This window comes from Priapulus caudatus, unplaced genomic scaffold (genome assembly GCF_000485595.1).
Source record: "Priapulus caudatus unplaced genomic scaffold, Priapulus_caudatus-5.0.1 Scaffold1415, whole genome shotgun sequence".
Taxonomy (NCBI): domain Eukaryota; kingdom Metazoa; phylum Priapulida; class Priapulimorpha; order Priapulimorphida; family Priapulidae; genus Priapulus; species Priapulus caudatus.
The window spans coordinates 38,157-49,503 of record NW_014578476.1 but is presented as its reverse complement, the minus strand read 5'-3'; the positions used below and the strand labels follow the sequence as shown (position 1 = coordinate 49,503).

At 48.4% G+C, this 11,347-nt stretch overlaps 2 protein-coding genes across 2 annotated transcripts in view; both read right to left on the bottom strand.

Annotated features, from left to right (window-relative positions):
* The window catches only part of LOC106816559 (scm-like with four MBT domains protein 2), a 4,461-nt gene extending 1,158 nt beyond the window's left edge, over positions 1-3,303 (bottom strand). The window contains exons 1-3 of the mRNA XM_014821182.1: positions 3,230-3,303; positions 2,681-2,853; positions 617-889 (exon numbers count right to left, since the gene is read on the bottom strand). Of these exons, the coding sequence (XP_014676668.1) occupies positions 617-889; positions 2,681-2,842 (435 nt within the window). The 5' untranslated portion in view covers positions 2,843-2,853; positions 3,230-3,303. The remainder of the gene's footprint in view (positions 1-616; positions 890-2,680; positions 2,854-3,229) is intronic.
* A 5,128-nt stretch (positions 3,304-8,431) lies between these two features.
* Positions 8,432-11,347, bottom strand: part of LOC106816558 (FK506-binding protein 5-like) — an 18,322-nt gene continuing 15,406 nt past the window's right edge. Inside the window, exons 8-10 of the mRNA XM_014821181.1 lie at positions 10,689-10,790; positions 8,944-9,094; positions 8,432-8,457 (exon numbers count right to left, since the gene is read on the bottom strand). Of these exons, the coding sequence (XP_014676667.1) occupies positions 8,432-8,457; positions 8,944-9,094; positions 10,689-10,790 (279 nt within the window). The remainder of the gene's footprint in view (positions 8,458-8,943; positions 9,095-10,688; positions 10,791-11,347) is intronic.

The following is an 11,347-nucleotide window of genomic DNA, read 5'->3' as shown; positions in this document are numbered from 1 at the left end:
TGTACATACCTATACACACACCAACCCCTCTGTACATACCTGTACACACACCAACCCCGCTGTACATACCTATACACACACCAACCCCTCTGTACATACCTATACACACACCAACCATACCTGTACATACCTGTACACACACCAACCCCTCTGTACATACCTGTACACACACCAACCCCGCTGTATATACCTATACACACACCAACCCCGCTGTACATACCTATACACACACCAACCCCGCTGTACATACCTATACACACACCAACCCCGCTATACATACCTATACACACACACACATGGCGACCCCGCTCTCCATACCTATCGATGGTGCAAGAGTTTAAGTATTTACTGTGTTTACTGTATCTGAAGAGACACATAGAGAGAGGAACACAAGCAGACCAGACACACAGAGTACTGCACATACTTGTACATACACAGACCCCACTGTGCATACCTGAACAAACACAGATCCCATACATACCATACCATACAGCACATACCAGTACATATAACATTATACAGACCACGCCTCACGCACCTGTACACGCACGCACGCACGCACGCACGCACGCACGCACGCACGCACGCACGCACGCACCGACCCCGCTCTACATACCTGTCGATGGTGCGAGTGTTTAACATGCATCGTCGGCTGCTGCTGCTGCTGCTGCTGCTGCGGAGGCTGCGGCTGCGGCTGCGGCTGCGGAGGAGGAGGCTGAGCATCCTCCACGCTGCGTCGCGGGTTGAGCGGCGGCCGGCCGCGGGGCTTCTTCGGAAGCTGCGTCGCCGCCGGCGGACTCTTCACCTTGATGTTGATCGGCTCGGCGAGGATCTTCTGATGCGTGCGCTTCTCAAACGTGTACTTGGGCAGCTTGGCGCCGCGCGTAACCTAGGCAACGAGGCAGAAGACCGATGGCATCACGCGCCGGCATCGGTCGGTGTTTGCTACGGCGGATTTGGACACGCGTCCGCGGGTGAGAGCGTGGAATTGCGGAAGGAAAGGGTGGAGACATTCTGATGTGCGTGCTTCTCAAACGTGTACTCGGGAAGATTCGCGCGTAACCTAGGCAGAGATGCCAACACATATTTGAAGCAATTTGAAGTTTCTGGACATCAAATTAGTAGTTCGAGAGGGTCACGGTAGTGGACCCGAGTTTGCTAACCCCTTAGTCTGGCGATGCCCCGGAAAATTTTTGATTCTGAGATGCAATTCCTGCCATTCTGAGGGGTAAAAAGATGACAATGAAATTGACAAAAATTTTATTTTTTTACCGATCAACAGTGTAAAATTCGTAGTTTGATACAAACTGTGCGTGAAGTGGTGCAAAAAGAATAGAATTCGTTCTAAAATACGGATAAATCGTGTGGTTGCATCTCTGCTAGGCACGGCAATATATCGCACGATCACAGCGTCGATCCGCGCGGTGGTTTGTGACGTTTCGATTTGGAGCGGGCAATTATTATCAAGATACCACAGAGAGATTTTATCCACAGGAGATTACTAATCACGCTAGGCAACGGGCGAGGGCAGACGACAGCATCGAATCACCGTGCAGTATTTGTCGTGTTTGGAGCGAGCGAGTTGTGGAACGCGTCGCGATCAAAGCCAGGGTTTTCTTATACATTAAGAGGCACAGTGGCGCACGTCGCCCGTTGTGAAAATGGTCGGTATTTACGCCGGCCGTTGTCAAAATACGTGTCAACCCAATAAATTAAATAGATCGCAATCGTGCTTCTGGCATATTTATGATTGCGTTTAATTGGGTGCATGTGAGGGCGGGTCTAACACTTTTCGCTTACGGCCTATAAACGGCCTTGAAACCATAATGCGCGCGTTTTTTTCCCAAACTGGCCATTACTTCCTTTGTCTAAGTTTCCCTCGGAAGAAACCCTGCAAAGGTGTAGAAGCTCAAGAAATGCGGACACGCGTCCAGGGGTGAGTGTGGAACCGCGGAAGAAAAGAGTGAGATCTTCTGATGAGTGTGGCGCTTCTCCGTGTACTTAGGCAGCTTGGCGCGCGCGTTAACCTAGGGCAACGGGGGAGGGGCGCAAGTGACGACATGGATCGCATGAAGCGTAGACGGTAAAGCAACAACTAAAGAGCCCCCCTTGTTCCGGTACCTCCTAACCAATCAAACAATTGCCCTGTGCGCTCGCGTTTCGATCCAACATTTCAGTTCAGAGATTCAAAGCGCACTTACAGAAGGGCGAACGATCGACAGATTCGTTACTCGTCCGAGTGCGATAAATTAAAATGTCAAGCTAAACACACATCCGCGTAACATGAACCCTCACGAAACACACGCTGGCACGATGACACAGAAAGCAAGGAGCTACATATAACAAGGAGAGGAATGCAGATGCTGTGTGAATTTTTTGCCAATCGCAAGAGCGCCATCTCATGGACGGCACATAAATTCAGTGAAACGGTTGTGCAGACAGAACCGCAGAGACAATAGATAAACTAATCTGTCTAGGGTCTCCGGCGGGAACCAAATTTGGGCCAGATATGGCGGCGTTCGCTGGCTCCTTGTTATATTTAGCTCCTTGACAGAAATGATCCATTGTTCAAAGACCAACAAGCGTTCGTGGAGCAGATCGGCGAGGTGGAGAGATTTATCGGTGAGTGACAGAAGGAACGCAGGGTCGATGGCTCGACCAAACATGGCCGACCACCTACCATCTCCGTGCGCGGCGGCAGGAAGTGGTCGTACTTCCTCTTCCGTCTCAACATCTTCGGCCGCTGGTCGTACGCCTTCGGCTTTCTCACCACCTCCCGCCTGCCGTAGGTGCTGCCACCTACGCTGTTGCTCTCCGGAATGCTCTCGCTGGAGTTAGACATCTTGTCGTCTCCTGCAGACCCAAGATGGCCGACGCAATCAGTGCAATAACAATCTCGAGGGGGGGGGGGGGGGGGGGGTGATGAATCATTATCTTATATTATTATTATATTTTATTTATTTATTATAGTAATTATATTATTTTTATATCATGTATTTATATTTATTATTATATTATATTTATTTATTATAGTAATCATAATATTTTTATATCACATATTTACATTTATTATGATCTTATACTTATTATCATCATCATTATATTAATTTCTTCACTTAAATCGACCGAGTTACGCATGAGCAAAAGCGAAATGAGTTTTTACGAGTGTTTTACGAACACCATCGGCTATTGTTATCTTATCGCACCGCGCAGGCAGACGCACGCCTACCGTTGGCAGACGCCACCCTCCTTGTCCTCCTCCTCAATCTTCTCCGCCCGGCTCTCCTTCCCCGCTGCGCCCGGCGAGCGGGCGTCTGCCTCTCCTTCTGGATTACGCGCCAATCGCTTCCTCTTCTTCGCTCCCGCGGTCGCTTCGGTCGCGATAGGTTCGTGTGGCCCCCTGGTGGATCGACCGGGGCGCTTTTTTCTTCCGCCGCGTAGTAATACGCTGCGCCAAAAAAATAGGGCGGACGCCGCGTCCCGGTGAGTACGAACGTGCGTCACGCAGTCAACAAAGCAATCAACAGTACTAATAGTTATGGCTCATAGGGTCATGTCCCCCAGCGGTACTGCGAACGTGAGGGGGTAGTAGGCGTAGGGCGACTTCCGCTGAGTAATCGTTAGTGAGTAGCGAGGTACGTCCGGCATATAGATAGTACGGAGGGTAATTCGGCGGTATAACCGGACGCGTAACCCAGGGTAGCGTCGGCGGCAGTACCCTGGGATATAGACCCCTCTCAGCATAGTTAGCTACTGACAAACAGCTTACATGCCATACAAGGCATGGGTGGGCTAATATAAACAAAGTGGTTATCCAACGATGCCTCAACTCATCCAACAAGTATGAAATCATTAGTACACATATAGTTGCACTAATATGGAAATTATAGGACCGCCTCCCCGCTTCCAGCACTCTATTTATTACAAATGATAGCCGAAGTAAAAGCTCTCACTTGCTTAACTTTTATTAATAAACCCAAAGAAAATGTCAATAAACACCAATGAGGAGGATGCCCTTCAATATTTATATATCAATTCGATTATATTATATATTCGATTTAATAATACTCGATTAATTTACAACAGTTGAAGATTTAGAAAAATTAAGGCAACTTGCGCAAAGTCATCCAACAAACAGAACAAAACCAAACACTCCACTGTAACTTGGGTCCTTGGTGACTGCGAGCAGTCTCAGGACAGTTTTGTTGACAGAAGTGCCGGCGCCCGAACAGGTAGGGGGCAGCACTCGTAGCCTTGATGCAAAAACTAGCTGCCGGCACGAATGTTCTCCACCTGGTGCGTGTGTCTTACAGATCTTCCACTGTCGCACGTAGCGTCTTACGCCTTGCTACCTGCAGCAGCGACGACAGATGACGGATGAGGAAGAGGATGAGGATGAGGATGAGGATGAGGACGAGGAGGAGGAGGAGGAGAGGAGGACGCGAGGAAGATGAGGATGAGAGGAATGAGGAATGGAGGATGAGGATGAGGACGAGGACGAGAGCGAGAGGAGGAGGAGGAGGATGAGGAAGATGAGCGATGAGGATGATGAGGATGAGGTAAGATGAAGAGAGGATGTTTGATGGAGGATGAGGATGAGGATAAGGATGGGGGATGAGATGGGGATGAGGATGGGATGAGGATAGGGATTGAGGATGAGGGGGATGAGGAATGGGCATGAGGATAGGGATAAGGATAAGGATGGGGATGAGATAGGGATGAGGATGGGGATGAGGATGGGGATAAGGATAAGGATGGGGATGAGGATTGAGGATGAGGATGGGGATGAGGATGAGGATGAGCGATAGGGCTGAGGATGGGGATCGAGGATCGGGATTAAGGATAAGGATGGGGAGAGGATGAGGAGAGGATGGGGATGCAGATGAGGATAGGATGGGGAATTGAAGGATGGGGATCGAGATGAGGATAGGATGGGCGATGTGAGGATGGGGATGCAGGGTGGGGAATGAGGATGAGAATGAGGATGAGAATGGGGATGGGGGATGGGGAATGAGGATGAGGATGGGATGAGGATGGGGATGAGGATGAGGCTGGGGTATGAGGATGAGGATAAGGATGTTGATGAGAATAAGGATAGGAAGAGGATGAGGCATGAGATGAGGATGAGGATGAGGATGGCGGAAGAGGATGGGGATGAGGATGAGATGGGCGATGCGGATGAAGATGAGGATGAGTGATGCGGAAGATGAGGATTTGATGGGGGAAGGATGAGGATGAGGATTTGAGGGATGTTGATGAGGATGAGGATAAAGATGGGATGAGAGAAGAAGCTAGCAAACGCGGTGATGAGACGATGAGAGGTGAACAGTGAACGACTAACATGAACTGCATTAACTGACTTGATGATGAACAGCAATACAGTAAAAACCCGTATAAGAACCTAGATTTTTAAGAACATGTTAGCTAAAATTTCCCATTTAGAACCCCTTTACATAAGAACCTGTTTTTAAGGGCTAGAGGATTTAAAGTAGGTTCTTACATTTTCCATGCAGATGAACCGACTTAAAAGAAACACAGGTCAAATAAAAAAGACGGACTCACAATATCGATGCAATAACAATGCCAATCAATGCTGCAGAATAACAATGCCCAGGCACCATGGATTGTTATTGAGACAGCCAGTACTGCATTATTTACATATACAGTAAAAACCCTCATACAGAACACAGTCGATTAAGAACACTCAGGCTGAAATGCGTCAAAAAATTGCATATACACCCTTCACACACTTCACTCGAAAAATAATGTATTTGTAATTGACATCTCAACCAATAAAAAAACAAACATGTGGCAACAACTAAACTCTCGCATATAACACCGTACACATAATCACTACTGTACTGGTAACAGCATCATGCAAGCAGTCAGATTTGCTAGCCGCGCACGTAAAAAGCGCGGGTTTCAGCTAGTACAATATTAAAAGTAGAAACAATAAAGGCATAATTCGACATCGATTATGCTAAAGTTGAGCGAATTGCTACAGTAACTGGCACTTGTGTAGTTTAATTAAGTACATTACCTTATAGCCAAACGCGATATTAGTTTGTCAATATCACTGCTAATTACTAGAAATGTCTTAATTGAAAATACGTAAATTTGGTAATCTGGCGACAATAGCTAACATTTATTACTAACAAAATAAACATCGAGTTCGTTCGGTGACGTCACACTGTTGCTACATGGGATGTTGAGGCATAGAATTTCGTTTGTCCCGGTAAATTGTTTGGCCTAGTGTTATTATTTGCCTAGTTGCCACATACTATATGTTAATTGTAATCGCCTCAAGAACTTCGTATATTCATTTTATTCCGAATCCCAAAGAGTAAAACCATAACGTAACGGAAATGGGCACTCAAAGACTACAAGGATCGAAATCATGTACGGCGCGAGCCATACGTGCGAAAATGCCGGTGCACTATAAATCTGTATGACACGGCTCGCCGGTTTTCGGCCGGTTACGGCGCGGCATGGCAGGTTTTGTAACTGTCACAACCGATTTCTTGACTGCGGATTTCAAATTAGACATCTTTCTTAGTAACCAGCAGTGATATTGGGACAAACTGAATACGCGTTTGGTTATAAGGTAATGTACTTATTAACTACATCAAGGTGCCTAGTTACTGTATCAATTCCCCCCCATGCATTCGTCACTTTGCATAATCGATTGGTCGAATTACTGCCTTTAAGAACCTATTTAAGAACGTTTGAGCCTAATTTTTCAGTAAGCAGCCATTTATATAAAAGAACATGTTGAGGCTAACTTTGGAAAAATGCTATGGTTTCTTATAGCGCGGTTTGTTACTGTAGTCAAAGAATGCTGCCCCCACATGCACGTGAGCAAGAAGAAACCTCCCGCTCCCCTCTCTCCTGAAGCTCCTCCTGCCTCCCTCCTCTCTCACTATCACTGGGCTTTCAGGCAGCGAGACTGCGTGGGGCATGCTGGGCTGGCTTCCCGTCAGCTGAAGTTCCCCGGAGCAGCGGCGGCTCGACTTGTAGGCCTGACGGCTGGATGAACATGGAGAGAACTCCTTCATGACGAGGGATGAGCAGGGGCGGCCCGAACGCAGCGGCCGGGCAAGCTCGCGATGCGGCGCGCTTGCTCAGGTACGGCACCAGAGTAAGCACTTGTGGTGAAGTAGATCTTGGGGGCACGTCACGACTTTGCTGCTGACCTCGATGAATGAACTTTGAATTTTTGGGTTCATAGATTTGATAAAAGATCAATCTGCGAGAGGACAGTGATAGGAGGCAAGGATTGAGGTCGTGCAGAGGAGGCAGAGGAGGAGGAGGAATGAGGAGGAGGGGGCAGAGGAGGAGGAGGAGAAGGGGCAGAGGAGGATGGAGGAGGAGGAGGGCAGAGGAGGGAAGATGAGGAGGAGCAGAGGAGGGAGGAGGAGGAGGAGGAGTAAGAGGGAGGAGGAGGGGCAGAGAGGAGAGAGGAGGAGGAAGAGGACGGAGAGGAGGAAGAGGCAGAGGATGAGAAGGAGGAGGAGGAGGTAAGCAGAGGAGGAGGAGAAGGAAGAGGAGGCAGAGGAGGAGGAAGAGGAGGAGGCAGAGAGGAGGAGCAGAGGAGGGGAGGAGAGAGGAGGAGAGAGGGAAGGAGGAGAGAGAGGAGTAAAGAGAAGCACTTGTGTTGAAAGTAGATCGTTGGGGCATCCACAACTTGCTCTTACCTGCACGATCATTAAAATTAGAATTTTGTTCGTTAGATTAAAAAAAAAATATGGATCTGCGAGAGGGCAAGTGTGACACAGGAGAAGGCGGTTGGTGAGGAGGAGGCGAGGGAGGAAGGTGGGGGAGGAGAAGAAGGAGGAGGTTGTGGGGGAGGAGAAGCATGGAAGAGAAAGGGAGCGAGGAGGGAGAAGTGGAGAACGAAGCACGCAGGAAATGCGCACACAAATCATGTATATATCAGGAAATCACCTCGCGCCTCATCCACACCCCGTGGCAGCCCTCGCTCCTTCCTCCAACCTCTCGCCTCGCTCCTCCCATCCCCGCACCGCCACCCCCTGCCCCGCGACCACTCACCCATCGGCCGTCGCCACGGTGTCCATAAACCGTGGGCGAAAAAAAAGAGCGACTGCATCAAGAAAATCTCCTCGCCTCCCCTCTCACCCCCAACCCTCTCTGCTCAGCGCAACAAAAAATCGCTCCTCCTGCCCCGCAACAAAACACCCCCGTCAAAAAACGCGACGCGATCCGAGAGACGCTCAAGCGCCGTCCATCACGTGCGAGTAGAGCGCGTGCGCGCACATCTCCTCTGGGAATCTTAGAGATATATGGAGACGCTTCCCGCGGAAGCGAGGATGAGGAGGCTAAAAATATAACTTGGCGCGGTGGCTTCAGAAGGTAGCCGTTGCTCTCGCACCAGCCGACGGGGAAGATGTGCAGGACGACTGGCGACCTCCAATCAGATGTGGTTTCGTACTGGCTTCGCTGATGTGTGGCAGCACGATAATAGACATCATATATTGAATATAGATGATGGATGGATGGATGGGAATGGATGGATGGATGGATGGAAATTAGAAGGATGGATGGACGGATGGACGGACGGATGGAGGATGGATGGATAGGTACAGATTGAAAGACAGATAAAAAGAAGAGAAGCCGAGAGGGCAGGAGGAGCACGGAGGAGGAGGAGGAGGAGGGAGCGAGGAGGAGGGTGAGTAGCGAGAGAAGGAGGAAAAAGAGAAGATAGAGAAAGAGGAGGAGCAGGAGGATGAGAAGAGGAGAGGAGGGCAGGAGGAAGAGGAGGAGCAGCAGCAGCAGGCAGGAGGAGGAGCAGGCGCGAAGGAGAGGAGGAGGAGACAGGAGGAGGGTGAGTCGAGGAGGAGCAAGCAAGAGCGAGGAAGGCAAGCAGCAGGAGCAGGAGGAGGAGTGACGAGGCCGGAGAAAGGAGGAAGGAGGAGACGCTCTTACCGGCTGCACGGCTGACGTTGCTTTCTATGTGCAGCCACACGAGGCGATCGATGATCTTCGTTATCGTTGCCACGCACACCTGGTTCGGCTGATGCGGGTTCACTGCCTCCAGCTTCATGCCCTTCTCAAAGCCGTGATGCTGCGGCATCTCCTAACGAAGCCATACAACATATAATCATAAGTGAGAGGAAGGAAGAACGTCTAATGTAACACCTAATCACGTCTAAAATCTAGTCTAACCACAAAGTCCGATAAGAACGATCCAAATAAAAGAAGAATGAATAAAATTAACTTTCGATTCAAGTTTGATGAAGGGTCAACTTCTAATGTCACTCCTAATGTCTCACATCTAACATCAAGTCTAGCTTCATCAAGTCAAAAGCCGTAACGCTGCGGCACCTCCTAACGAAGCCATACACCATATAATCACGCGTGAGAGGAAGGGTTTAACTCTGACATCTAACATAAAATCTAACCACAAAGTTTTGGGATGATTATATGAAATGATATGATTGGACACAGTTCGATACGTATAATATTTTTCATATAGAACATCTCCTACATAAGCCAGAATGTAAACACGTGTGAGAGGAAGGGTGAACTCCTAACGTCTAACATCTAATATCAAGTGTAAAGCCGTGATGCTGCTGCATCTGCTAGCAAAGCAACACACCCCAGAATGTAATCACGCATGAGAGGAAGAGTTACACTCTGACACACGTAATGTCTGCCATCAAATATGTTAGCCAACAAAAGTCCTTTTCGCCTTTACATCCACCACCAAATATCACTCTAAACACCGAAAATAATAATTCTCTTGGAAGTTTTTACATTTTTCGTAGTACAGTAGTAATATCGCATGCATAATATAGCTATATAATATCCTATATATAATAGTAAAATACAACGATGCCCAGTAGAATTGCTGCTGCCAGGCGATATTGCGATGATATTGCAGTAATATTGCCAGCGATATTGTGGTATTGGTTGTATTTGTTGTTTTGATGTCGTTAGTTTTGTTTTGTTTTTTTGTTTGTTTTGTGTTTGCCGGGCTGCAACAGTAGCGCCACCTACATAGCTGTACAGTTGTTCGGGCGCGCAGTGCGCCGCGCGCTCAGCGAGGTAGCTCGCCCAGCTGAAGTCCGACGCCTTGGTCGCGCGGTGCTCCGCGGCGCCGCCCTTGTGGAAGCCGCGCGGCGGGGCGAGCCGGATGCCGCGTCTCGCGGACCAGTGACTCGGGAAGATGAAGGGCGAGGCGGCGTGGCAGCACTGCTGCACGAGCTGCCGCTCCGCCGGAGGTCGAAGGTCGTCCGCCTCGACGACGACGAAGTACTTACTCACCACCTGACGGAACGACGGAGATAGATGGGCGCCGATTAGAAGAAACAACGTGGTGTGTGTATACATAATAATATATATTATAGTATATTATATATATATATATATATAGTATATATATATATATATCAGGGGTGAATAACGACAAACTTCATAATTTAAATAATTTTGATAAATTCAAATAATTTGTCATTATTCGCCCCTGATATATAAATATATATATATACATATATATATATATACATATATGTGTATATGACACACAATCCTTCAACAAGAGTGATTGCAATGAATACCCATAGTTTGATTACACATTGGCAACGAACTCCTAAAGGCCGGCGTTCTCCGCCGGCGTTCTCCACCGGCAGCAGATCTACAGATTAATGTCAAGCAGCGTGACGCAGTACCTGAGTTACGGTTGCCGGGCACAGCTGGTTCCTTAGCAACGGGTGCAGCATCTCCATCTTCATGCCGACCTTGAAGTGATGGGGCTTCAGATTCGACAAGTCCTGCAACGAGAGAAGCACGTGAGTCGAACACGGAGAACGAATAATTAGGAGGAATCGTCGTTACGACTGGCCTAACGAGCAACTGCTTGGTGCCTTAACGAATTCAACTGCAATTGCAAATAAGGTCAAGGTCTAGATCAAATGTCACAAACATCATGAATAGTCATAATTAACGTCATAAGGGGAAGGATAGCACTCCACGAAAAAGGCTATTCAGTAATGGACTTGTACTTCGAGGTTGGGTTGGGGTCATGGTCAGGGTCAGGGTCTAGGTTATGGTTAGGGTTAGTGTTAGGGTCAGGGTCAGGGTCAGGCAAGGGTCAGCATTAGGGTCAGGGGTTAGGGTCAGCATTAAGGTTAGGACCAGGGCCAGGAGTTAGGGTCAGCATTAGGGTTAGGACTAGGGCCAGGGTCCAGCTTAGGCCTAGCATTAGCATTAGGGTTAGAATTAAGGTCATGGTTAAGGTTAGGGTCAGGGGTTAGGGTTATAATTAAGGTCATGGTTAAGGTTAGCGTCAGGGTCAAGGTTAAGGTTAGGGTCAGGGGTTAGGTTTAGG